The following is a 27,755-nucleotide window of genomic DNA, read 5'->3' as shown; positions in this document are numbered from 1 at the left end:
TCCTGCTGGCGGGTTTTAAAGGGAACAAAGTCAACTGTACATTGAGTTTCCGGCCACCCACTTCCCACCCAGTCCAGAACCTGGGCGATTATTTTGTCTTTTTTGGAGTGCGCCGCGATGTCTTTGGCTGTCACTGGAAGTTTGAGTTCGTTGACCTCAAAGATGACGTGAATTGGTGCAGGGTCCTTGACTGGGACTGGCAGTGGGCAGCGACTGAGGGCATCGGCATGACTGAAGTTCTTGCCAGGACGATGCACCAACTTGAATGAGTAGGCGGCCAGAAACAAAGTCCATCTGGTCATTCTGGGTGACAGTACCTGCGGGGTTTGCTTATCTCCAGATAAAAGTCCTAGGAGAGGTTTATGGTCAGTCACAAGTTCAAAATGGTGGCCAAACAAGAATTCGTGGAACTTCTTAACTGCAGCAACCGCAGCCAGGGCCTCTTTATCGATTTGGCTGTAGTTCCTTTCTGCCGTGGAGAAGGTTCTAGAAAAGAAGGCAATTGGTGCCTCGGAGCTGCTAGAGTCTGTGGCTTAGGACAGCCCCAATCCCAAAAGGGGATGCGTCAGCAGCCAGGACCAGAGGAAGGCGTTGATCGAACTGGACTAAAACCGCTTCCTATGTGAGTAATGATTTGACTGATTTGAAAGCGTGGGCTTCTTTGGGTCCCCAATGCCAGGGTGAGTCTTTATCTAAGAGTCTATGTAGGGGTTCAGCGACTGATGCTTTGTGCGGGAGGAATGAGGCGTAAAAGTTTAGAAGCCCCAGAAAGGCTTGTAGTTCAGTCTTGTTGGTTGGTGTGGGTGCCTCGTGGATGGCCTTCACCTTGGACTCAATTGGGTGGATGCCGGAGGCGTCTATCCTATAACCCAGAAAGTCCACCTGCCTAGTGGCGATGGCGCACTTCTCCCTTTTAAGTTTGAGGCCATGCTGCCTAAACTTCTCTAGCACTGTCCTGACCCTCTGAATGAGTTGAGGTTGGCTCGTAGCTGAGACTAAGGTGTCATCGAAACGGAACAACTCCCGGAGACCTTGGAGAATCCGTTCCATGAGTGATTGGAAAATACCCGGGCCACACTGACCCCGAATTGGAGGCACTTACATTTGAATGCCCCTCTATGTGTGACTATGGTTTGTAATTCAGCTGTCTGATCATCAACAGGGAACTGTTGGTATGCCTGGGACATATCTAACTTGGCGAAAATGGTGCCGGGTTCGAATGTGTGTAACAGGTGCTGAATAACAGGGACGGGTATGCGCTGACCTGTAAATAACGGTTGAGCGTGGTTTTATAGTCTGCGCAGATTCTTAAACTGCCATCCTTCTTGAGTGGGGTGACTATGGGGGTCTCCCATTTGGCGAAATCAGTAGGTTCTAACACCCCTTGTTTAAGTAGTTTGTCTAATTCTGCGTCCAATTTAGGACGGATGGCGAAAGGCACCCTGTGTGGCTTAAGGCGGAGAGGAATTGCCTGGGGATCTATGGAAAACGAGATGGGGTGCCGAATAGCAACCCAGCTCGCTGCTAAATACGTCAGAAAATTCAGAAAATAATGTATCTACGTCAGAAGTTGAGACAGCATGGATCCCAGTTACACTAAGGCCAAGGGAAGGAAACCAATCAAGTCCCAACAGGCTGGGGAGGGCACCGTTAACAACCACTAAAGGCAAATGGCCTTTAAAGGCTTGGAATTGAACGAGAACTTGCCTTTCCGAGGACCGGAATGTTCTTGCCCTGGTAGTCCCGCAGTGTCAGGTGGCATCTTTGGAGTTGTTTCCTTGACAGTCTGGGCTGGATCTTCTTCAGAGTGTCCCAGGAGATGATTGAGAGTGCAGATCCCGTGTCTACCTCCATCCTGCAGGGTTTACCTTCTAGGAAAACAGAAATTTTAATTTTATCGGGGGGTTGGGAAGTATGGTTAGCGTGGTAGCAGGTATAGCAGTCCTCCACTTGCCTTTGGGAAATAGAAGGTGGTGGAGGTCTTTGAGGCAAGGAGCGCCCTGCTTGGCATACTCTAGCGAGGTGAACCCTTCTTTTGGCAGTTCAGGCAGATGGCGTTTCTGAACCTGCAGGATGCCCTAGAGTGGGAGCCTCCGCAGGTTAGGCACAAGGGCGGTTGTTTGAAGTTGTTTGTCTGTCCCGCTCCTACCTGTGAAGGCTTCTGATGCTTAAGGCGGTTGATGTCTGACGAGTCTGTGGGGTCTTCTTCACTGAGCACTTCTTCAGAATGGACGGTTGGGCTGCTGGGCTTTAATGGAGTGCCCTGAATCTCAGCTGCTGACTGGGCAGAGAGCTCAGCAGCCAGGGCTTCCTCCATGGCTAGGGCCAGATTCAAGTCCTTTTTGCCAGCAAACGTCTTTGGAGTCTCAGGTCTCTAACCCCACAGACGATCTGGTCCAGCAGCATGTCTTCCAGATATTCTTTGAAACCACACTGTAAGGCAGCTGTCCTCAGGGCAGCCATGTATTCGTTGATCGACTCCCCCACTGCCTGCTTCCTGATTCTGAAGGCATACCTTCTAGCAATCTGGGATGGTTTAGGCGCGTAGTGATTGGAGAGTATTTCTTGTAATTCATCCCATGGGATGCTTCTGATGGCGCGTGGTGTGACTAACGCTGTAGCGGTGTCAAAAACGGCGGCCCCACAATAGCTGAGGAAATAAGACTTCTTTCTATGTTCCGCAGCGTCAGCTAACCCGATGGCATCGAGGAAATGGCTGAAGCGATTCTTGTAGGAGTCCCACGTTTCCTCGTTTGGCTTGAATGGCGGGAATGGTGGATTAGCATTCATCGTGGGAAGTGTCGGGTTCGTCTTCTCAATCGTCTTTGAAATCGCGCTCTTAAAAGAGCGCAGGCTGTGACTGTCTCTCTGGGTTACGTAGCTCTTTTTGAATTTCGCGCTCTTGGTGAGCGTTGGCGGCCGCGGCTACGGTGCCAGGGCTCGTTTCAGTGACTGCAGCTCGAGTAATGGTGGTTTGAATTTCGCGCTCTTTGTGAGCATTGCGTGGCTGCGGCTACAGCGCTCGTGACTTCACTCTCAGTGATTTACAGCTCTTTGAATAGGCGTGTCTGGCTAGCCTTCGACCACCCCATCCTCGTCACCGGTGTTGTAGAGCGATGGTAAGGAAGAGGCATGAGACCAGAGCGTACAACTAACAAGGCTTGATTGCGGGGAATAAAGGGTTGTCGCGTCTGCTTGCTAACTTGCAGACTAGCGGGCGACAACGGGCTGGCTCTGCCCGACAGCCAGCTTATATAGCCGACTGTCAAACGGAGCCAACCAATGGGAGTGGCTGGTGCTCCCGCTCAAACAGCGGACCTGGTTGGGAACCCCCACCAGTTCCACGGACATAACAGGAGAGATCAGGAAAAAAATGCTCCTGATATTGTTTCTAGACAATACAGTTCAGAAATTCACAGCACAGACTTTAGAGACAAGATCATACAAAAATACTGTAACTGTAATCAAAGGAAGGTTCCCTATCTCTTCAAGCCAAGATATTCTCAAAATGACTGCAAATGAAGGGGTGACTGTTCTCATTTTTTTTTCTTTCTCTCTGTCTTGCCTACAAACATGCCATGGATGCTGTTAGCTATTAGCTGTTAGCTGTCATGTATGTGTATGTTATTATGAATTGGGACAATTTAGACATGCCTACAAAATTGATTGTGAAGTCCTCATAGATGTCAATTCCTTATTTCATTTGATGTGGATGTTTCATCTTCTATAAAGTTGCAGTAGATGCTTTATTATTTGGTAATGTAAGTATCTGGTTGGTAGTATATGTTTTTAATAAATAATTAAATAAAGTTATGTTGGTGTGTAACTGCCATTAAGATTGATTTGATTTGAAACAAAGGCACTCTGCTAGCCTTCTGATCAATGGACATTTTGTGGCTGACAGCCATTTTGTCAGAGTGCTCACTTATAACATGCTTTTAAAATCCTAATGGACCTATTCTTGGTGTACAGTATTTCAAAGAAACTCTTATCATAAACACCCAGTCTCATGATTATAGTTTCTTTACTAACACCTTTAACATCATCAACATCTTTTTCCTACCATCACCACAGAGTTGATTCTGTCATTCAATATTCACTCTTCATCCCCATATCTGGAGATTTTCAATCAACCAGGTCATGGTTGTCCCAAAGTTGCTTTTTCACAAGGCAACTGGATTTTCTTGTTGTTGTTGTTTTAATTTGAAAACATTTTACTTCTCACCCAAGAGAATTGAAGAAGCTTCTTGGATGAGAAGTGAAATGCTTTCAATGAAAAAAACCAAACCAAAGTCCAGTTTCCATTGGGATTTCAAGCACCATATTTTCTTCAGTTGCATTTGATTCAAGCCCAGTCACTGAATATATAATCAAATTATCATCCCTTTTCCACCCCTGATGAATTGCTTCATGCTTTCTAAGACCAGCAACGTCACAGAGATGAAAATGTTTATAACCATGTCCACGGAACTCTTTAAATGATTGAATTAATCCATGTAACTAAGCAAAGAAATATTAGAGTATGATCCACATCTTAATACAGAAGAGTCTGAAAGTGATACAATGACAAACTTTTCTTGTGAGTTTAATAGAGAAAGACTTGGGGGGGGGGATTTGGAAGTTCAATGTTATATATGTTGACTGCAGCAAGATTATGCACAAAAATGGAAGGACACTTTGATTCCCTTGCAAGATCCTTAAACTCGCAAGATTTATTTCATTTGCCATGTACATGTACCGTGTTTCTCCAACAATACGGCCTCCCCCAATAGGAAGACCCAGCATGTTTTCTAGGCATAAAATGAAATTAAGCCCCTCCCCCCAAATTTAGGCCTATTTTAAAACATGCAAAATGGGGGGAAGGGCGGGGGGACTTGCCATTAGGAGCACCCCGCGGGCAGCAATTCCTCGCCACCAGCTGCTCCTAATGGGCGATCATGGCAGAGCACAGAGAGTTCCCTACTCTTACCAAGCACCTTTGCGGCAGACCCACGACCTTCAGCGCCCGCCGCTGATTTCCCTTCTGCCCATGCCGCCGCCGCGTTTGGAGCTGCCACTTCTACGTTTGGAGCACCACTGCTGTTTGGAGCACTGTTGCCGTTTGGAGCTGCCGCTTCCACTTCCACGTTTGGAACCCCATCGCTGTTTGGAGCACTGCCGCTGTTTGGAGTTGCCATGTCCACATTTGGAGCTGCCGCTGCGTTTGGAGCTGCCACTTCCGCGTTTGGAGCACTGCCGCTGTTTGGAGCACCACTGCCATTTGGAGCGCCGCCGCCGCTCCAAACACAATGGCAGCTCCAAACGCAGAAGTGGCAGTTCCAAACATGACGGCGGTGCTCCAAATGGCGGCGGCACTCCAAACACGGAAGTGGCAGCTCCAAACGTGGCAGCGGAATGGGCAGAAGGGAAAGCAACAGCGGCGGGTGACAAAGGTCTTGGGTCTGCAGCAAAGGTGTTTGGTGGGAATAGGGAGGTCATTGTGCTTTGCCATGATCACCCGTTAGGAGCGGCTGGTGGCGAGGCTGCCCGTGGGGCACTCTAGATGCGGATGCAAGGGGGGGAATTAAGTCACCCCCAAAAAGCCTTTTTTGGGGGGCTCAAAAAAATATAAGACCCGGTCTTATTTTATGAGAAACACGGTATACATCTGAACTAAAATGTTGTTTCTCCATGTCATATAATATATGTGGGCATATGCATAATTTTTTATTTATTTATTTATTTTGTCATGTTTTTGTAGTGTATATTAGAGGTGGAGACCCTTTGAGTCATCATTTTACATCATTTTAATTTATGACGATTAGTGTACATTCAAAGTCACAATAAAATTAGTCTAAGTCTTCTGACAATGGATGAATGACTGCAAAAGGTGATGGAGTTAGCAGAGATGGCTAAACTGACAGCTTTGAATAAAGGAAAAAACACAGTTACTTTTGTTTCTACTTGGAGACAGATTTTAGACATTGTGCTTGAGGTGGAAAAAATGAAACTTTGATTTTGGGTTTTACCAATTAGACAGGTTTGTTGCTATAGAAATAGCTAGTTTATATTTACTATGTTACAAGTATAAAGTTGAGGTTTGATGCTATTATTTTATTGCACCAAAGGGAGTTGGAAATCAAGGCCTTTTCTTGTTTTCCCCTTTCCCCTACATTTTCCCCTTCTCTACTCAACTCCAAACCACCAAAGATTGAGACTAGCCTGCTGCTACTGTACCCTGTTGGATAGATGTATCTGTTAAGCCCTTTAACAACCCTGATTAGCACTTGGCTCAAACACAGTCATTGAGACAATCAACTTGGAATAAAAGCAAGAATCAGTTCTTATATTCCAATAAAGGTAATCCTCGTTTTACAACCATTCATTTAGTGACTGTTTGAAGTTACAGTGGGACTGAAGAGAGTTACAACCAGTCCTTGCTCTTGCACCCACTGCAGCATCTGACCGGTCATGTGGTGCTTGGCAACCAGCACGTATTCAGAATGGTTGCAGCCTCTCAGGGTCATGTGATCATCATTTGAGACCTCACCAGCCAGCTTCTGAAAAAGCAAAGTCAATGGGGGAAGCGGATTTGTTAACTGATCCCTTAACTTCAGTGTTTCACTTAACAATCATGGCCAAAGGTTGCAATTGGGCACAACTCCCTGGAGAACCACCTAAGCAACAGCATGCCTAGCCCCAATACTGATGGAAAATCAAGGACCACCTGAACGAGCAGCAAACTATATTTGCCCCCCAAAAATAATACTCTTGTTCACTAGGTATCTCCCCACCTTTCCTGGTGCTGACCATGCCCAACACTGTTTCAGTGCATTTCATTCCACTCTTCACAATGTCTTATGAATGGGGAACAGGACACCGATATCTAGAACTAACTATATCTCTTATTCCCACCTAATACTTCGTAACCAGGATGAAAATTTGGGGAGGGGGAGGCAATAATTAGAGAAGATGATTCTGTAAAGTACAACTAATGGGTTGGGTGGAGAAGATTCCTTGTCAATCCATCCTGGTTTGCAAATGCATGCATATCCCTCTATTTCAGCCTGCACTTTTAAGAACTGAAAGAGAGCTCTATCAGATGATTCCATCCAATACATTGTGGATAAAGATATAATTATTTATTCAGTGATTTATTACCCTATGGTTTCAAAGTGTTTGCATCACGCAAAGCAGCTGACATGGACTAAATTGCAAATTAAGATGTTCAGCTGCCAGGAACTCTTGGGGGTGGCCTCAGAGTTGAATCGTTCTTTTTAATATGTCAGAAGAGGGAAAGTATTACATGCAAAGGCAGCAAATATATTAAATGCCTAATTTATGTTTTACACCCATCCCATCTACTCTCTTTTGTCCTGCACCATGTACACACCAATGGGGGGAGGGAGGCACTAGCACAACATTCACAAGCGCATTGGTAGTGTATGATTTTAACAGATAATAAAAGTTTGGCAATTAAATATGAAATGGAGAGATATAGCATAAAAGTTACAAAGTGGCAGAGATAATGCACGGTAGCATTTTGCAAAGACATTGAAAATGTGCAGGAAAAATAGAACTTGAAGTGCACGGAGAAAATAGTAAGGGTCAAGAAAGTTGATGTAAGATGGCCCCAAAAGTAGACATGGCTGACCAGTGCCTTCCATGCACTTTCCATTCCTGTCCTGGCAACCCATGAACCCATTCCAGGACCTTCCCTGAAATTCTTAGGAAGAAGGATACACAATATGAAAGATGACCTCTCAGTTGTCTTCAACCCTTTCCAGCATTAAAGGGAATTGAAAATTGTGTTCAGTATTTGAAATTGTACAGAGAAACTGTCTTATCACTGTATCTTTTGCAAAATCTTCTGGGACAAGAAATCATAGCTGCTGTTCTAGATCAACTGAAAGTTCTAGGGAGGTAGCCCACATACATCACTTTGAAGCAATCTTGCTTAGGTAGAGTTATAGATAGTCCTTAACTTACAACCATAACTGAGGTTTGTGCTACTGTCAGTAAGCAGTGTGGTTATTTAGTGAGCTGTGCCTGATTTTATGACTTCTTTTTTTGAGGTTGTTAAGCGAATCTGGCCTCCTCCATTGACTTTGCTTATTAGACTTTGCTTTGGATGTTGGTTTGGTGGAAGCTTGTGATAGCCTGAGCCCAGCATGTTGCATCTGTCATAAAAACAAACTGGTTGCTAAGCACTTGAATTTTGATTCCTTTGACCATGGAGATGCTGCAACAGTCATAAGTGCAAAGACCAAACTTACATCACATTTTTCAGTGCCATCGTAACTCTGAATGGTTATAGGTTGAGCACTACCTGTAAACCATGTGACATCACGGTTGTACATATTTTGATCTTGTATTTTATATTTTATGTCACATAGCATGCCTTATTTCAATTGTGATGCTTCTGTCACTAATAAACAAACTTTATGGCAGGGTTGGGTTTTCTGAGAAAAAAGCATTCCGGGGAAGATTTGTCCATGGTAGTTATCTGGTCATCAAGATGCATAAGCCAAATCTAGAGTAGCCCCAAATTCTGAAGCCAGTTCTTCAAAAAAAGGGCTACTTACTAAAATCAAATAGCAGAGCCTGTTCATTTCCTTGCTGGAAGTACATGTGTATCTTGTCTGGATTGAATTTCATTTGATTAATCTTCATTTCGGCCATCTCCCAACTAGAGAATTGCTTTGCCAAAGACAAGTAATCAAGAGAAATATAGACGTATGATAACTACATAAAGTTCTCCTGCGTGCTATTTTGAAAACAATTCCCAGGAATGATAAGAACAGTCATAAATATCTTAACTCAACCAGATGATCGTGAGGCATATTGTTTCTAAAAATATGAAAAACCCAACAGGATCCATAGCAATGTAATTGTTTTGATCTGACATAATTTCTTCAAACACTGCTGAGTCTAGGTAACCTATTTGTCGAAGAATCTAGTGATAACATTATTGTAAAAAGCCAATTCATACATGGAAGATTTTGTTTGATGTGAAAAAGCACTATTATGTAAACATGCATGCATAAAGATTAGCACAAACCACAACTGGTCCCCTGGTTTGAAATCCAGAATCCCAAATCTCATGTGCCCCCAATGGCTGTTCAGAAGCACCAAGAACACACAGACCTGAATTTAATCATCTTCAATGGGGATGCTGGACCTTTTGTTATGTATACTGCATACTTCTGCATCATTTTTTTCATACTTTCTAAACATTTTATAGGCAGATCGATGACTGCAGATACTCATTCTCATCCTTTTAAAATGTTTTCCTTTGAAATCTCCATTTCTGTGTTCATTATTAATTTAATATTCCCCAAAAAGTAGACATAGAAAAGTGTACAACATGGTATGGTGAATAAAGAAGACAACATTAGACATGTGTATTAACCATTTAAAAGAACGGATACTGTATAACTGTAAAATTCAAGACCTAAAATTATACCACATGTGAATCAGGCTTTTATTACAGCAAGAATTTTAATTTTAAAAAGGAGCTCTCTGAGGTAGATTTAGGGCTCAGTAAATATTGGTTGTGGTGCTTTAAAAGAGATATAGTTTAAATAAAAATTGCTTTGACAACTAAATCTAGATGCAAACAATGCAAAACATTCACATTATATATTTCTAGGATGTTAAAGTTGAGTCTAATACATAATCAATTTAAAATTTACTCTTTATTGTAGTGTTTTGTGGAACCCATAAATTTAATTTACCATCTTCCAAAAGATATAAAGCCTTGCTAATGAACATTGAATATAGTTTTATTAAGAAATTTTATTACAGTAATATAAATACAAATTAAACTTAAAGAAAAAATAGTAAAAAAGAATAAAAAGTACAGAAAAAAGGGAAAAAAGAAAAAATATAATAAAGTAAAAAAAAGTAACTTCCAACCTTCATCACAATAAGTATAAACAAATTTAATAACACTTCACTCCCTATAAGGTTGCAAAGAATCTTGCTTCATTCCATATTCCATTCTTTATCTGTGAATAAATCCATAAAGCATCAGCCTTTTGATTCAGGTATGAGCAAAAAAGCAAAAAATATCTGTAAAATGCCAGAACTTTGCAAAACCAAATGTCTTATTTTAATTTTTATCAAATAAACTAACATCGTATTCCTTCCTTTACTTCTAGCAATCTTAATCTTTGATGCAATCAAATATTGTTGAATTTGATTTCAATTCTTTGTCTCTATGCACAGATTTCTTCAAGAATTTACTTTTGTAGATAAAAAAAATCCAGTTCATTTTTTTGGTTTAACGTTTCTATTTTCCTTTTAATTATTAAAACTTTATTTATTTTGTATATCTAGCAAAGCATTCTTTTCCAAATCATTCTAATGGCCTATCAGATGAAATTTGTTCTACATCTGTCATTCCTTTGTTTATATCTTTGGACATTGTCTAGCTATAAAAGCAGACATTGTAACTAACTTTGTTGATATTGTAGTTATGAATTTATGGTTCCATTCTTCAAAGATCTCTTTAATTCTTCCAATATTATAATATGTTGTGCCATTTTCTAAGTCCCATATTAATTGACATCAAGAACATGCTTGTATTTTGTTTTTCTTCTAGTTAGAATCTTTAGTCTCCTCTGGTATCCAGTTTCTAAAATCATCACTTATCTTTGTTATGATTTACAGTATCAAAAATAGCCAAATTAAATCTGTTCCCCATAAGAAACTATTTATTTTTTATAGTTAATTCCAAAATCTTATAATAAAAGTCAATTTTCCAAATGTATCTGGATCTTTAATCTGTTTATAACATTCCTAGATCAAAATCATATTTCGCCTCTTGCTGTTACTTTGAAATTTATTAAGTGCTTAAGCATATAATTAATTTTTCTTTCATTCAGCGTTGAAAGTAAAGTTGATATAGACTTCTCAAACTCATAATTCCTAAGGTCTCTAATAACTTAAAATAGTTAATAGGCAGTGATTAGAAAATGAGATGAGCAAACCCAGTGTCCTTCAAAAACTTCTGATACAGTTGCATTCAGGATGGTGGCTCCCATCTTCTGGTGCTTAAACCCTCAGAAAACCACTGTCCTGAAATCTATTCACAAGGAGCAGCCATTTGGAGCACATCAGTGGTGGGATTCAGATTTTCTGTGGGCATGGCTTGGTGGGCGTGGCAGGGGAAGGATACTGTAAAATCTCCAGTCAGAGGTGGTATTTTCCAGTTCTCCGAACTACTCAAAATTTCTGCTACCTGCTGAACCTGCTGAATACCACCTTTGGAGCACATACGGGTGACCTCCCATCTTGTCCTTATCCAGAGACATTCCAAGAACTAATCTACTCACCGATTCCTTGGGTTTTGCCTCAGTCATTGGGTTTGTAAAGATGTCTTCACCATACCTCCCCGAAAAGTTCAAAACTTTGCTAATGAATTGTCAGACTCCAAAACTCAAGAAAGACATGTGGTGATTCCTCCAGGCAGATTTATTTTTGTTCCTCACTCATAGACAGAATCTTGCCAGACTCAAGCAGACTGCTAAAGCATACATTCTGAGAACTATTAAAGAGTTGCCATATTCACCCTCTTTTTCTCACACAAAGTATCTCATTTTAGTTGTCTCTTGCTCCTCTGGAATGTACTCTCTCTCCTCTAGGAATCTAGAGGACTATCATGATCTGTAAACCTTGATTTATTACACGTCAGTTGCACAGGCCCAATCTCTTATGACTTATTCCATAAATCCTAGTTAAGGAAACTGGCTTATTTCAAAGTGTGAAGCTGGTCACTGAATCCAGCAGCAACACCAGTTGTCTTGTGTCAATTTTCAGTGGAACTTTGGAGCAGAAATCCAAAATAAAAATTTTTTTAAAAAATGTTCTCATTTGCCAAAAATCTGCATCTCATATTTTGAAGTTTCTGAAATGGTTATCACCTAACCACATGCTGCCCTTGAAAAGCCCATAAGCCTATTCAAAGCAAATGAAAGAAGTTATATATATTTCCATCTAGGCATGTCTGCTGGGGGTAGTTAAAGCACTCTGCCAGCGAAAATGGAGCTTGGGAGACCTCACACAGACCGCCCGAACTCTGTTTTCGCTGGCAGAGGCACCCAGGGCTGGTCTTTTGCTATTTTCAGGGCAGCCCTGTGGGCCAGATCTAAGCACCCTTGCTTTAAGGCAATGTTCCTCAACACTGAGAACACTAGGGAAATTCTGGGAGCTGATCTTCCCAGCATACCTAAGGCTGCCAAGGTTGAGAAATGCAACTCTAAGGAGTCTACTTGTTAAAGTCATCACAGCTCTTAAAGCAGCTATATCTTGTAGAGATGACTAGAAAAATCTGAATTATTTTGGAAGCATGCACAGCTTGTTCCCAAAAATATCATTGGATCTAACATTCTTTGCAGGTCAAATGCATCTAGGAAGTCCATGCATTAAGGAGATGGAAGCAGATACTATCCTTTTAAAATCTGCCTCTCCCAGCAATTGCAGTATAGATGTACAATATGCTGCTTATAAAATGAATGTTTCATTTCTATAACCAATAATTAGATTACTCCTGAGAAACACTGATGCAGGATGCTTCCTGGGCTCCTGGAATATCACTGGCCATCTTGAGAACTGAGGAGCTTTCTTCCTTTGAATCAGAGAAGGTGAGACAGCGATGCAAAATTGGCAGAGGCCATTTTTTTCTTGTTTTTTTTTCCAGACCAGAACAAATACTGGAGCCGCAAGTGATATGGAAAACACTTCACTGCAGTCCAAGTCTAGAAAGCCCTAGAATTGAGTTTCTGTTGGATTTCCCCATTCTCAGTATGCAGTGTCTACATGAACCTTGAACAGGAACAAGCTGAACTTGTAGATGCAACTTTTGTTTGTCAATTCGTACTATACATCCTTGTCAATTTCATTTGATTTTTCTGAGTTCTCTTGGCAAGTAAAGCATAGAAATCAGCCTCTCTTCCCCAAGGCCAGACTATGAACAATATTGATGCTTTGCATGGAAGAGTGCATGCAGAGTAATTGTAGCTGGTCAAATTATTTTGCATAAGAAACTTCCTTTTCCTGGGAGTAACTATATATATATATATAATAAAGCATATGATTCACAGTCTACTGCCCCATCAATGACAGCCAGAACCAACTTCCTGAGATAATCAGTACCCTCTGCCTAATGGTAGAGCTGGAGGTAGAATTGCTTGGTCATTGTGTGATGAATGCAGGTTGCCATCTAAGCAACATTATTCATAGAGCAGTACAGTGAACACTTCCAGAAAAGATACCAAGTTCTGCTGTCAAAAATGTTTTAGCACAATTTCTATGATTTCTATGAATTGCACAAAGAAAACTCTCCATATGAAGCTGTCATAGTATCTTTTCCTTTAAGAACATGGGACATCTCTACCTAGTCATCTCATTTCTGGGACTTGCTAAGGTGCAAACCTTCATAGCTTCTTTAATTCAGCCATTGGGCTATCATAATATAAATTCAAAACTCCATAGAAGTCAATCGGTCCATTCTGAACATCTTTTAAGATGAGTTGTAGGTTGTACAAAAGATGCACATGGGGTGTTTATAAGAAAAAGAAAACCAACAAAGCTCATCCTTTATATATCAAAAGTCCTTGATTAAGGAATTTCCAGATTAGCATATGAAAGAGTCCTATTTGAAACTCTGAATCCATGTGTTGCCATGGGTCTATTTAGACAAAAATGACTTATTGGACCAGTACAAAGACATTTCACACTTCTGGGTATTATAGAGCCTGGGATGTGATCTTGTTTGGTCGGCTGTGTGAATATAGCCAGCCTGCCTCTTTATTTGGTTTCAACAGCAGATGGCAGCATCCAGGCCACCTTAATTGATCTAAAACAAATGGTGAGCAAGAGAACATGGATCTCCGAGTTCTTGGATAGGAAGCCATCAGGAAACCCAAATCTTGTAAACTAGCCTGAGAAGCCAACAAGATTCTTGAAGATGGCAATGGGGAAAAAACATTTCCACATTGTTACTAAGAACATAATATGGATTTTTCTATATTGTCATCAGAACTTGAGCCCATCTCAAGGAGCTTTAAAATATATCTACTGTGCCTGAAGATGCCCAGTGTTGAGGCAAGAACTATTGAGTTGGGGAGACATTTTCCTCAACACATGAAATGTGAGATTAAGTCATCACCTATAAAAGTCTCTCTTGAAAGATCTGCTGCCTCCCATTCTAATGCACATCATTTCAGGACCAAGCTATTTGCAAGGTGGCATCTGGCATCAACTCTCCCCTCAAGTTAAAGAATTTTTGGATTATTGGTTTCCTACTGCTGTTGTCATCATGACTGGAGCAAATTTCTTACCCATTTGCAAAATGTACAGTAAGGTTTTTGCTATTTAGGCATGGCGGTTACTTCATATCTTTAGGTCAGCCTTTATCAGCTTGGATATCCTTATTGTTTTGGACTACAAATCCCACCAGCTCAGTGAATTAAGACACACGTGTAACTGGAAGAAACGTACAATCTATTCTGTGCACCTCCAGAACAGAAAACCAGGCTTCAGTGAGCTACAAACCTGGCTGGACAGACTAGCATCGGCTCCAAGTTAGAAAGATCTTCTAAAGAATTTCTCCAATGGAAGGTTGGGCAAACTGCCCAATAAATAGTGTCTCCTATTTGTTGCCAATGATTAGACAAGCATGAGGGCTCAGAACTTTTTATAGTTCTCTCCTGAAGGGACTGACAGAAGAAAGGGGAGTCCCGGGGTCTCAGAAGGCAGAGGTCCAAAGGACCTTCAATGCTGTGAGCCATGGATTGATGTGATCATGTCATTATTTCTCTTGGGTTTACCATTCAAGCACCTTTGTCTAGCAATTGCTCGCTACAGCTCTGGACCCCTGCATCAGGTGGGTGGGGCTTTCGTCTAGCTCAGCTTGCAGCTCAGAGCTCCGATCTCCCCTTAGCAAGAAAAAGAAAGGGGGGGGCGGGGGCGGCGCTGGGTCTGTTGGTTTTTCCGCCTGCCTCCCAAAGACGCCACCTCGGCGATCGCCTTTGAAATCTGCTCGGTCAGCCCCGGCAACGTTCAAGCCTTGGATCTGGGCGCGGGGGCGGGCTGGGGAGGGAAGCACCTGACACCCCACCCTCCCTTTCCCGGCCTCCAACTCACCTTGTCGTTCAGGTTCTGCAAAGCCTCCTTGCCGGTCGTTCTCCGGATCTCCACCTTCCTGCCTTGCCACGAGGAGGGCGCGTCGGGTCCGAGGTGAGCTACGTCCCGCTGCTTGGCCACGATCTTGCCGGTGGGAGAGCCGCGTCCGCTGGAGAGGGAGTCGAAGTCGATGGTCTTGTTCTCCAAGGAGCCTTCCACCGGGCAGAACATGCCACAGAATTTCTGCCGGGGCTTGGGGCTGCCAGAGCCCAGGTTTTTGAAGAAGGCTGGGACTTCCTCCTCCTCCTCGCCGCCGGGCTTGGCCGCCTGCTTCTTCTCGGCCATGGCTCGCCCCGGGGCACGCCTCGCCTCGCCCGGCTCTCTTCGATCCTCTGGAGGAGACAGAAAGCGGCGGAGGACAGGCCAGCCGGCAGCCTCTAGAGCCCGAGTCTCCGGCCCTTGCGGGAAACGGGGATGGGCAGAAGCGAGAAGCGAGCCTTTTGTATTGCCTCTCCCCGCCTTCGTAGATGCCGGGCAGGGTCGGTTGGAAGGGGAGCCCGGCGACGCGAAGTTGGCAGGCTGAGCGCCGGGAAAGGCGTGGAGGGGCGGGCGAAAGATGGTAGGTGCAGCGCAGCCGGCAGGAGGGCTGGGTTCAAGTTCCCAGCAGCCAGATGAGGAGGAAGGGGCGGGGGGAGTGGGCAGGAAAGGAGCGAAGGGCGAGGGAGGGAAAGGGTGAGAAAGCCCCACTCACTCTGCAGCAGAAATTAAGGATTGATCCGGAAATGAGGTGACAATCGGAATTGGCGAATTGGACTGGACCAGCTGCTTCGAAGGGGGAAGCCCCGGCGCGCTGCAGCTCCTACAAGTGGTAGGGAAGAGGAGGGGGCGTGTGGAGGTGTCGCAGAAGCCGAGGCACCCCCTCTTTTCTGGAAGGCAGAAGTCTTCCCTAATTCAGCCAAGTCATGGAAAAGCGGGCGTGGGAATCCTCGGAGCCCACGCCCCTCTGTTGGGAGAAGCCTCCGTTCGCAAACTGGCCTCTTCCAGGAACGGGTGGAAGAAGGACCCGATTTGGGCACAGAGATCGGTGCAGGAGAGAGGGGTGGAACTGCCGAGTCAAAAAAAAAAAGCCGGGGGGGGCGGGGTGCCACTGCAGTAGCTTAAAATATTCCTTCCCTCACCCCTTGCTGCTGGCCGTGGGAAGAAAAACCACTGACAAAGCAAGGGAAGAGAATTTCTTGGCGGTGGGCGGTGGTGGGGAGGGGAGAGTCAATTTTCAGAACACAAAGATTTGACCTTGACAAGGCTCTGAAGTGGCTCTTTTGTGTGCTAGATAAATCAAATTGTGTGCTGGAAGGTACATTGAACGTGCATGTCTCCCTATGGTCATCTTGATCCATAGTATATTATTCACTCCTGCCTTCCCCAACCAGGTGCCCTTTAGATAGGTTGGAAGCGACTCCTACTATTTCACCACCCTACATGACCCATCAAACTTGCCTGGAAACTTCAGGTCTAGGAAGACAAATATGTTTTTCTAGACAGCTCTTTAAAGTCTTGGGGATGTATTATTTCCAACCCAGTTGCTATCTAAAATCCTTCGCCCCTAAATGCAGTATTGCTGATGTTGCAAAGCACATGCTCTGTAGTACTGAATTTTAACAGTGCAATTAACACCAGGATTTCAAAATCATGTCCCCTCTCTCTTCCTCTCTCTCCTTTCCCTCTCTCTCTTATAGCATTTCCCCATCCTTTTTATCTTCCTTGAGGAGGAGCTCTGCAGAACTCAAAAGCTTGAACACGACTTTGTGACATCTGAACAGATCCAAGAAAACGATAGTCCTAAAACAGAATCGTAATCCCTTCTTTTATGGGTAGAACAGGGCTGCGTTTCCATATCGACAACTGTAAATAAAACTGTCCCTGCCCTGCATTCATTTGTGAACAGAGCCTTATTCAAACGTTGCCTAAACACCATAGCTATTGGTGGACAAGTCGACTCGTCTAGTTGAACGAGAGAACTCTTCCTGTTTAGGGCCGTCGCTGTCCCTTCAGCACCACGCAGAAAGGGAAATCGCTTCCTTCCGAAGTGAGCACTGAAAGATTCTTTAAAAATTTATATCCCACTTTTATTACTTTTATAAGTTAACTCAAGGCGGTGAACATATCCAACACACCTTCTTCCTCCTGTTTTCCCCACAACAGCCGAGTTATAAGGCGAGTTGGGTGAGTGACAGTGACTGTACCAAAGTCAACCAACTGGCTTTCATAACTAAGGTGGGACTAGAACTTCCAGTCTCCCCGTTTCTAGCCTGGTGCCTTAACCACTAGCCCAAGCTGGCTCTTTGTTAGCTATGAAAAGTTAGTTAACCATAGCTATGACCATGGTTATCTTAGCAAACACCACCCAACGAGAGAGAATCGATCCTCCGTTGTCTCTGCATAAAGAGGTCATTTCACAATCATTTATCTCCATTAATTTTCCATTATTGACCAGGCGATTTAGAACTTTCCTATATTATAATTCCAATTAATGAACCTTTACAGATTGCCATAAATATGAAACATATGCTTAAATAGAACTGTAGACACAGATTTTCTGGAATCCCAAAGATAAATTAGCATGAAGCTCTGGACACACCCTTCATATAAAGTACAGTAATTCAGAATGCTGCTCAGACATATTATCACTTTTAACCTACATTGTGTTATCCAAATGGATTTCTCCAAGCTGCTTATTGCTATGCATTATTCATTATTTGATATTCATGAATTTAAATTTTCAGCCTGTCTCTCCCCACCAGTTTCTCAGACTCATCACCCCATAACAAAGATATTAAAAAACAAAAACAAAATCCAAAGCCTTGTTTCTATAATGGGTCACAATGGATATAGTAAAATAATGGCAGACACAGGACAAAAAATTTCCTATTTTGAGAGAAAAGTGACTTTAAAAAATAATTTGAGTTGAAGGATGTTTATGCATGTGCTTTGGTTTTTTCCACTCTTCACCAAAAAAATAAAAATAAAATAAAATAGCACCATGGTGTAATGGAGAGTTCTGTTGGTTCAGCTGTTTTAAAAAGACAGAGGGCAGCATATGGTCTACAAGATACACAAAAGTCTGCATTATTGAACGCTTATAAATATTAATAGCACTATTCTGGATAAGTAGTCAGTCGAAGCCGCCAATGGAGATTTCAAAAGAAGTGTTGAAAATAACATTTTTGCAGAGTACAGAATAATTTTCATAGATCCGCCAGAGACAAAGCTTGGCTAGAAGCAGTGATACCAAGGATACTCCACACACAGTCAACCACAAGAGCTGGGAAAGGCGTATTGTAGTTGTATCATTAAATGTTAATTCCAAAACAAAATATTCACAGTCAAAGGGATTCATAGAAGAGTAATAAGTGGACTTGCTCCAGAAGTCAATAGAAAATCAACCCATGTTAGATGTAATACAAAAAAGCAAAAGTGAAAGTGAAAGGCAGTTATAAAAAAATTAAGAAAGAATGGCTAGAAGTGTATCAAGTACTCATGGTTCAAAGTGTTGTGTCAGCAAATCATATGGGCTTACAAGCAACAAATATGGCTTCAAAAACAGGCTGCTTTCAAACAGAGAGCTTTATACTATAAGATATATCTACTCCAGAATTACTCAATGGAGGCTCTTTAAGTCTGATGTGACTGCAAGCCATCTGAGGTATCAAAGTACTCTTAAGTAGATCTTTATTCTAGAAGGCTCTCTCCCTTATATCCAAATATTTTTGCTCCTTTTTCCCTTTTGGAATTCAGCTCAATTGTGCCATCAGTCATGTCCAGTGGATGGCTGTATTGGTGAGACTAAGTATCCTCAAGGTGACCATTGAATTCCATCTTCTTTAGTTTTATCTCACTTGAGGCAAAGTACTATTTAACCCAATGAATAGAAAAGACCACCAAATGCATCTGATCACAGTTTGAATCAAACCAAGTAATGCATGGTATAGGGCAAATCACTATTAAGTCCATAGGCTTATATTTTGAACTATATTATGAAGAATAAGGAGGAATGCACGTCAGATAATTATACTCACCAAGGTTAGCAGCTAAGAATAGAGATTTATCTGGCAAAATAAGCCCTGATGAGGTAGGACAGTTGGTGCAGCTAAGGTATGTTTAATAGATGCTACTCAGATAAGTCATTGAATTTAATGAGTCTTACCTCAATTGTAACATTGAGCAAGTCCCAATGGATTCAGTTGGTTTATTTTTGTCTAGGCACTTATGGAATTTGGATGTAACTCACTATCAATCCAAATGTCAAAATTCCAAACATAAATGGGGGAATTTGCACCAATGAAGGTCTTCAAATTTAAAGGATCAAACCTTAAGTTTTTACTGGTGTTAAATACCAGACACAAAATTGTAGAACTGTGCTTCTAATTATATTGCTGTATTACCACTACTTTTCTATCAAGGTATTATTTGAGTTGTTTTGTGCTTCTTTGAACTTTTTGTCAAGTTTTTGCAAAGATGTTTAAAGGAAAAGATGACAGGAAAACCAACACAGGAAGACATGAAGTTCTTCACTTACCTTACTGCTAAGGTGACCAAGAGCTATTAATGTAAGTGTTGTGCGTTTCATTGTATAATCATTTCACAAGAGGACTAACTCCTTGCCATTTCTTTTTAATGCAGGTAAGGTTTTTTAAAATTCAATTTCATTTACGGTCCTCGATTTTCCTAGTGGATTTCCATAGCAGTAGAAAGGTTCAACTCTGCTTTTCAAGAGCAACCAAAATAAACTACGTGCTGCCAGTAGCTGTGACTGATATTGTACCTGGATGCATGTTTTCAGCTGCATGGACATCATTACAGCATTTGGTTTATGAAGTTGCATTGATCTCTGTTACTGGTTCATTGTAATGAAATAATTAGGTTTCTAGAGAGAAATATGTGGATGGTGGTAGATATTCACTAGTAAATAGACAGATAAATGCATACAGATAGAAATAACATTCTTTTTTCTGTTTGTCTTTTTATGGGCCACACTTTGTTTAAAGGTAACATGCATAAAAATGGTTGGACATTTTTACCATATTCTATAGATCCCTTAGATACATGGATGAAAACAACCAATCTCATCCAATATATCTATTTATAACCACATTAGTGGGGTGAGACAGTGATAGAATTTACAGTCTTAAAATAAACTAACTCCTTTATATCCAACTTGGTAGCAAACAACACAGTAAGATCTACAATACTGTATATTTTTTATATTATATGTGCTTTTCCATTCCATCTTCTTTCTTCCTAAAAAATCAGCATTTATTATTACCCACTGAGCCTACTTAGTCACTTTGGGGCATTTGGTGTCAGCCCTACTAAGTAGATCAGATCAGGAAGACAATTCCACAGGAAGGCTAAAACTACATACAATTCTATGACAAAAAAAAGTCTGATTATATTGCGCCTCTTTCTCCTTATAGCTCAGTGAACATTTCTGCCTGGGCAACTTCCAAACATTACCTCGTTGTTATGGACTTGACAAATGCTTCAACCATTTTTGGTTAGGTAATGGTTCCTAGAAGTTTCTATCAAGTCATCTTCCTTACTCTCTACATTTGTGAAACTTTCTCTTTGCTACTGCTCCCCTCAAAAAATTCCTGCAACCAGCATTTTAAAGAAACCTATAAATGCCTCCATCTTGTGTGTGGATAAGGCTATAAGCATTTGGATAGCATGTTCGCTGTTCTACTGCATTTTCTATTGGGTTTTCCAATGCTCAGTTGATGCTATTCCACAACACAGCAAATGAATACACATAACATTACTTTGTGTTATTGTGCTACCCCACTGATTATAATTATGTTTATGAAAGGAGCTGTTTTGAAACATCTTTATTTACTGCATCTGACTGATAGATAACAGGGTGAGCTGTTTGTTCCTTTGAAATGCTTTATGTGCCTGAATCAGTTTAGCAGGATTTGAGAGTGAATAGCTCAATACAAAATTTGCTTCAATTAATAATGGGTGTTTTTGTAACTTGTTTATTACTTCATTCCTGTCAATGTTATGGAATGGGGGGGAAAAACAGTTGCACAGTGATTTTATCCCTGGGAAAGAAGCTGATCCCTGCAATGGGTGATGTTCCCAGTCAGAGATGTCAACAGCAAATGAAAAATTCCATTAAAATGAAACGTCCGTGATGACATCACAGTGCAAGCTCTAGTCTTACATTGCATCACGAGGTCACGATGTGCTCTCCATCATGTGCCTCCCCACACTCCAAGCACTGGTCTTAATTAGCACATAGAATTGTAACAAGTTCCAGAGCACAAAGTCTTTTTGCACCTTAAAGACTAATCAAGTTAATATACCATAGAATCCCCTTACTATTATGATCCCTGGTATTAGGTTGAGATAGAAATACACAAACACACATGTATGGATGGGGGAATAATAAAGACTTAGACTAGAGGAAAACAAAATATAGAAGGGGCAGATGGTCATCATTACCTTTTGACTATCAGAGCAAGTCTTCTTCATGTGACACTTCCATGTAGCTTTCTTGAATGTGGTTTGCCATTGACAAATTCTGCAGTGTTTTCTCACTTCCCAATCTTTTTAAATAAATGTCATTGGAAAAACAACTGAAGTTTCTTGAACTGGGGGATCTGATTAATACAGATAGCATGGCAAGAGTTCCCTTTCTCTTTAACAAGAATTACAAGGAGGAAGCGGATAAGAACGTAGGTGCCTTAATTAATCACTGTTATAATAATCGATATTAAAGTTCACATCAAGGATGCAAATCCAAAGAAATGAATTTCTTTATCTCTGTGCAAACCCATGAACAAACACTCATATTTGCAGCTGCTTGTTTGCAGCTTTTCCAAACTGTTCCTTTTTCTCCAAATTGTGACATGCAAGCTGAGCAAGCCCAAAGCAGGAGTTGGTCTCTTTCCCCAAAGCCTTGCTCTCTAAATGACTGAAAAGAAAAAATTTTCGCCTAAGCAAAAGTTTCATGGAATAGGAATTAAATGCAGCGGGACAGAGACACCACCGCCATTCACAGGAAATAAAAAGCTCAGGAAGTTGCTATAGCCATTTTTTTCAAGGAGGAGCCTTGTGGAGCTTGTGGTATTACTCTAATAAAGGAGTCCTTATCATAATTCTGGTTCTACCCCAAAATAATTCCTGTTGCGTTTCATTGGGTTCCTTCAAAAACCTGCAGGCATAACATCACAGCCTGGATGTGTTAAAGGGTTCCTGGCTTTTAATTCTTTATCGAATTGTAAAACTGGGACCCTTGCTGGAAAATTCCAGATGTGCAATGCAATATACAATGAGATGCTAAAAGTGTAAATATGCATTTAGAGATATTGCTGTAGTTTGAAGGGCAGGCTTGGTGACTGTAAATGGTTCATTTACCTATCACCTATATTAGGTGATAAGTAAATGAACCACGAATGCATCAAATTATTGTTTTAAAAATGTCAGAAGGAAAAATCTGATCTAGATGGATTAGTCAGCACAGAGAAGAAATACACCAAGGTGCATGTTGGGTTGGGATGGGTGATAGTAGGTGAATTTTGGAGATGTTTTTTAAAATACAGTATGTATTAAGCCATCCAGAATCACTTCAGCAGTGAGATAGTCAGCATATAAATTTAATAAATGCATAAATTAAAAAATATATATTAAACTCATTTATAATTCATATTCAAATTTATTCTAAAAGGTCAGTAGAGCAGGAAGAATTAGATTTTGACAGTTGCATTGGAGGGTCTTTAGACTCTAAAGAGAAGATCTTGTAGTTTAGAGATTCATCTCTAGCTATTTTCCCGTCACTAACTATTCACTCAGGCCCATCCATGGTCTTGGCCTCCTCTTTTCCAGGGCAGCTGAAACAGCTGAGCTGAGAAAAAGCACAAGATATAGCCATTTTGATATTTCAAGATTGCATTTTGAGTTGAGGGTCTTGAAAGAAATATAGAAAAGAAAAAGGAATGACTAAATCAGGGGTCTCCAACCTTGGCAACTTTAAGCCTGGCGGACTTCAACTCCCAGAATTCTGGGATTAAAGTCCGCCAGGCTTAAAGCTGCCAAGGTTGGAAACCCCTGATCTAAATGGTCATACGTAGGTCCATTTTTAAAACAGATTAGGAAAAACCATACTCTCAAATCAGAAACATACAATACTTTACAAGTAATTATACATTGAGTAAGTAACGATGAATACTTTTCATCTTTTTATTTTCCCTTTTCACCTTACCACCTCCTCATCCCAACTAGGTAAAATGTGATTTTTGTTCCTTATAGTTGTTTCCACAAGATTTTTTAAAGTAGTCCTTTCCTGGGCTAATTTTACCAAAAAGTCTAAACTGATTTGCGAGGAAATTAAAACAACAACAACAACAACAACAAAAAGGGCAACCTTATGTTGGTTGCAAAACTCCAAGTGATTATTAGGTGGCAGAAAAGACAAAAAAGACTGGCCAGCTTGGTGTACTGATTAAGGTGCTGAGCTAAGAAGAACCCAGCCATTGGGAGTTCTAGTCCTACTTCAGTCACTTTCTCTCAGATCAACCCCCCATCCCCCCCCCCGGAGGGTTATTGTTGTGTGGGAAACCAGGAGGAGGAAGGTGTGTTGGATAAATTTGCTGCCTTCAGTTATTTGTAAAAATAATAAAGGATATATATAAAATAAATAAAATGAAATTATGGGAAAACCATTACATACATTGTCTCCAGTTGTACAAAATAAAGGCAGGATATAATAATTTTATTTTTAAACATGGGAGTGTCTTTAAACTTTCTCCACCTCTCTCCATATAGTATCTCCTTTACAAGAAGGCTTTCCAGTAACATTTATCTCGAAAATATATTGAAACACAATTTCAATTGGCACTTGATGATGTGGTTTAAAATTGGGCTGTGTGTGTGCGTGTGTCATATCTACACCCCTTGCAGAATAAAACAAATGCACACGCAATAGCTTATTCACAGATCCTATGCAAGGACCCTAGACTCATTTTATGCGATCTGCACTGTAACATTCCTCCCTTCAATTTATCATCTTTAGAAGCATCTCTGGAGAAGAGGCATGCTGATGGGAGCAGAAAACTAATCCACCCAGTCAAATATTTGCCAAAATTGACAAGCACGAGCTAATAAGCGAGGAGACCCCCCCGCTTTTTTTTAAACAGAATCTCAGAGATAAAAGAGGAATTCTGAATGAGCCTGGAAGGGTGAGCAAGATGGATGCAGCCATTTCTAATCTTTTGTTCAACAGTTTGCTAAAAGGGCCAGACTTGTGTCCTTGTTCAGTGGTGGAACCGCCAGCTCCTTTTCTTGCCTTTGTTTTTTTCACAATGCCCCTTCCAACGAAATGCAAGACAGTTTTCTACACAAAATGGAGGGGGCAGGTGGGTGTTGTCGGTGCAGCAAGCAATTATTTCAAGGAAAGCCCAGTTGCCTTGGTTACCAATCATCAAACCGGGGGCCTTTGCGGTCTTGTCAAAACCAGAATTCCTTTTGTCCTCTTCTCCATAGTGAAGAAAGATTTCCGTGCCAGACGGAAAGCTGAGTGAAGAAATGGGAGTGCCTTCCGGATTTGGCCATTTAGGAAACCTGAACACTATTTGTAAGGGCCAAGGAAAAATGGTGCACAACTGCATTAAGATAGGAGAGCGTATCAGCAGAAGATTGGCTTCTTATTGGCAAGACAACTCCATCTCTAAACCTTTGCTTTATCTATTTATATCCTGCCTTTATTATTTTTACAAATAACATACCCAACATACCTTCCTCCTGCTACAAACTAGTGAGGAGGTGTGGGCTGAGAGTGAGTGACTAGCTCAAAGTCACCCAGTCATCTTTCATGCTTAACAATGGAAATTCTATTCCCAGTAGTAAAATCAAAGACTACCTATATGGGTGATGCTGCTAGCAGAGATTTCTCCTTAAATATTCCCTATTTGTTTTGCCTGCGGAGGCCTAACACAGCTTCTAATGGACTACTAATACGTGGTACAGAGTGAACCTATCCTTGCTGTCAGCCATTCAGTCATGTCCGACCCTTGGCCTCTCTATGGATCAGCTCTCTCCATGCCCCTCTGCCTAGAAATGCCTCCTTCAGATCCACCATTGTTATCCCAGTGTCATCTTTTACAGTGTCCAGCCAGCTGGTACTATATCATGTCCAGCCAGTAAAGCTATCACTGCCTAGTAACTGAAGATATATTAAGAACAATCGTTGGTCTGGTTTATGATGCTGAAGGCAAAAAAATAAGCAGCTTTACTGCATATTCTGACGTTTTCCTGCCTTGTAATTTTTAAACTTATGTTTAGGATTCCATCAATTATTTTAGCTTTTTAAAATGGTAAATATTGCAAATATTCATTCGTTTGTTTGGTTTAAGTATAGGAGAACCATAAACTGGTGGAATGATTTGCCCTCAGAAGTTGTGAATGCTCCAGCACTGGAGATTTTTAAGAAGAGATTGGACAGCCATTTGTCTGAGATTCTGTAAGTTCTCCTGCTTGAGCAGGGGGATTGAAATAGAAGACTTCAAGGTCCCTTCCAACTCCGTTATTCGGTTACTCTGTTAGTATGTCAAGTATTATACTTCTGCTACCCACCTAATATGAGCTAGGAGACAGGGAGTGACTCAAACCCATTGTCATCTTCCTGGAAGTGAGGAGAACCTTGAACCAGGTTTTTTTCTCCTAGAAATGCAATACCTTAATCTCTACACTGCAGTAAGAAACGGGAAGGGCAGCTTCACTTTTCTGGCGTCTAATCTTGAAGTAGATCTGGCTTTGTCTTTTTGAGAAGTCTCATTAAAAAGATGTTTCTCATAACAGCTTCTGGGTTTTCTCCCACACACGGCCACAGACAAAAGTAGTTTTTCCTTCTCGTGGTTCCTATCAAGGTTTGCCAACTTGGAGTTCGGTTTATGAATAGAAAGTGACAGCAAAGAAATGAGTGGGCAGGAGCAGAGGCCTCTGCAGGTTGGCAGTGCTTCCCCCAGGCTGTGGATCTTTGTGATCCTGATAGGAAGAAGCCTATCAGCCCTGTTTGCTAGACAACTCCACAAGGAAGCTAAAACTACTTTTATTGAGATTGGCTGTGACAGAATCTCGCATGCCTGGTTGTGCTGTATGTCTTCCTCCTTCTTATAGTTATTATCTGGATGTTTTAGACTTCAACAATGTTTCAGACTCTTTTGCTTAGGCAACAGCTACGACTGTATCTCCCTCTGCCAAAGTTATCGTCTTTATTATCTACAATGCCCGATGATGCCAACCTTGTCACCAGCGTTTAAAGTTGTTCGACCAGTTATTCCTCTGCAGATAGTGTTCAATTTATCACCACAATTGAGACTGGAGCTTCCATTGCTAAGAGATACGAACATTAAAGTTGGTCTGATTCTGGGAACTTTTTTGCTGCAGAGGTTAAGCAAATCACCAGTCATTAAGCGAATCAGATGGTCTTTAAGGAAATCCTGTTTCTCCCATTGACATTGTTTGATGGAAACCACCTGGGAAGGCTGTAACCATGTGCATCACATGGCAATCCTGTGATACAACTATCATATGTCTCGGTTGCCAAGTGAATTTTGATCACATGACCATGGGGATTCTGCAATGGTCGTAAGTGCAAGGACTGGTTGCAAGACACTTTTTTCAGCACAGTCGTAATTTTGAATGGTCATTAAACCAAGGGTCATATGTTAAGGATTACCTGTAAGTCATTTTCTTTCTCTGAATCTCTATAAATTACATTTATTTCTTCCATCTCCACTTCCTACCCTGATACAAAGTTATGTCTTGACTCTGCCACAATCTCTTTCTTTCAGAAAGAGGTTCACCATATAAAAATGCTTCAATAATATCAATCGCTACAAAAACCCATTATAAAGTAAAGCAAACCAGCAACAAAATATAAAGCCAAAGTTAGTTGCCAAAATTCCAAGACAAAGGATTTTTTTCTTTATTATATGAACCAACATGGACAAGGCGCTGAGCACCTTAAAAACTTCAAAATGGTCATGTTGTACAATTTTAATGTTCTGAAATTCTCTTCCCTACTGAAAAATATTTTGGAACTCTCATCCTTTACCAATTCCCAAAATACATCGTTAATTTATCAGGATGAACTAAGCCATGATGTTTTTTAAAAACGGTTTTTGAATAATCTTTTAACAACCACGTCTTGAATGAGCAACTATCAGCTGTATTCACATACTGTATTAAATCATAAGCCAGTTTTAAACTACAGAATTTAGGTGTACATAACACATGAAACCACAACGAGGCTACACTGTGATCTAGCCCAACATGTGTGCCCAATCACAAATGCTATCACTGAACCTGTTTAGAGTTTGAAAGGGCTTCTTTAACAAAAAACTAAGTAAGTTGCCCTCTGAATCAAAGCAAAATGCACAGGGATTCAGTCACAGTAAATCTAGAGATGAACGTTCAGGGGCTCCTTTGTTCAAGACAGGAGTTTTAAAATCAAGCTGGCTTCAATCTCAGATCAGTTCAGGGCATAATGGCTAGACTTTCCAAATTGAGATGATTCCTTGATGTGGACACTCCAGCCGTCCAAATGTAAGGAGGCCTTGAGAAAGACTGGTGCCACTTCGCACAAG

General features: G+C 41.3%; 1 protein-coding gene across 2 annotated transcripts in view; it reads right to left on the bottom strand.

Annotated features, from left to right (window-relative positions):
* DPYSL2 (dihydropyrimidinase like 2) overlaps positions 1–15,468 on the bottom strand; it is a 95,550-nt gene extending 80,082 nt beyond the window's left edge. For both annotated transcript variants that reach the window (XM_026714883.2, XM_087938880.1), the window contains exon 1: positions 15,130–15,468. In XM_026714883.2, coding sequence (XP_026570668.1) covers positions 15,130–15,453 — 324 coding nt within the window. In that variant the 5' untranslated portion in view covers positions 15,454–15,468. The remainder of the gene's footprint in view (positions 1–15,129) is intronic.
* Between the last annotated feature and the right edge of the window lie 12,287 nt (positions 15,469–27,755).

Source organism: Pseudonaja textilis, chromosome 9 (genome assembly GCF_049901715.1).
Source record: "Pseudonaja textilis isolate UNSWEBS1 chromosome 9, rPseTex1.2, whole genome shotgun sequence".
Taxonomy (NCBI): Eukaryota; Metazoa; Chordata; class Lepidosauria; order Squamata; family Elapidae; genus Pseudonaja; species Pseudonaja textilis.
This window is presented reverse-complemented; position numbering and strand designations above follow the sequence as displayed.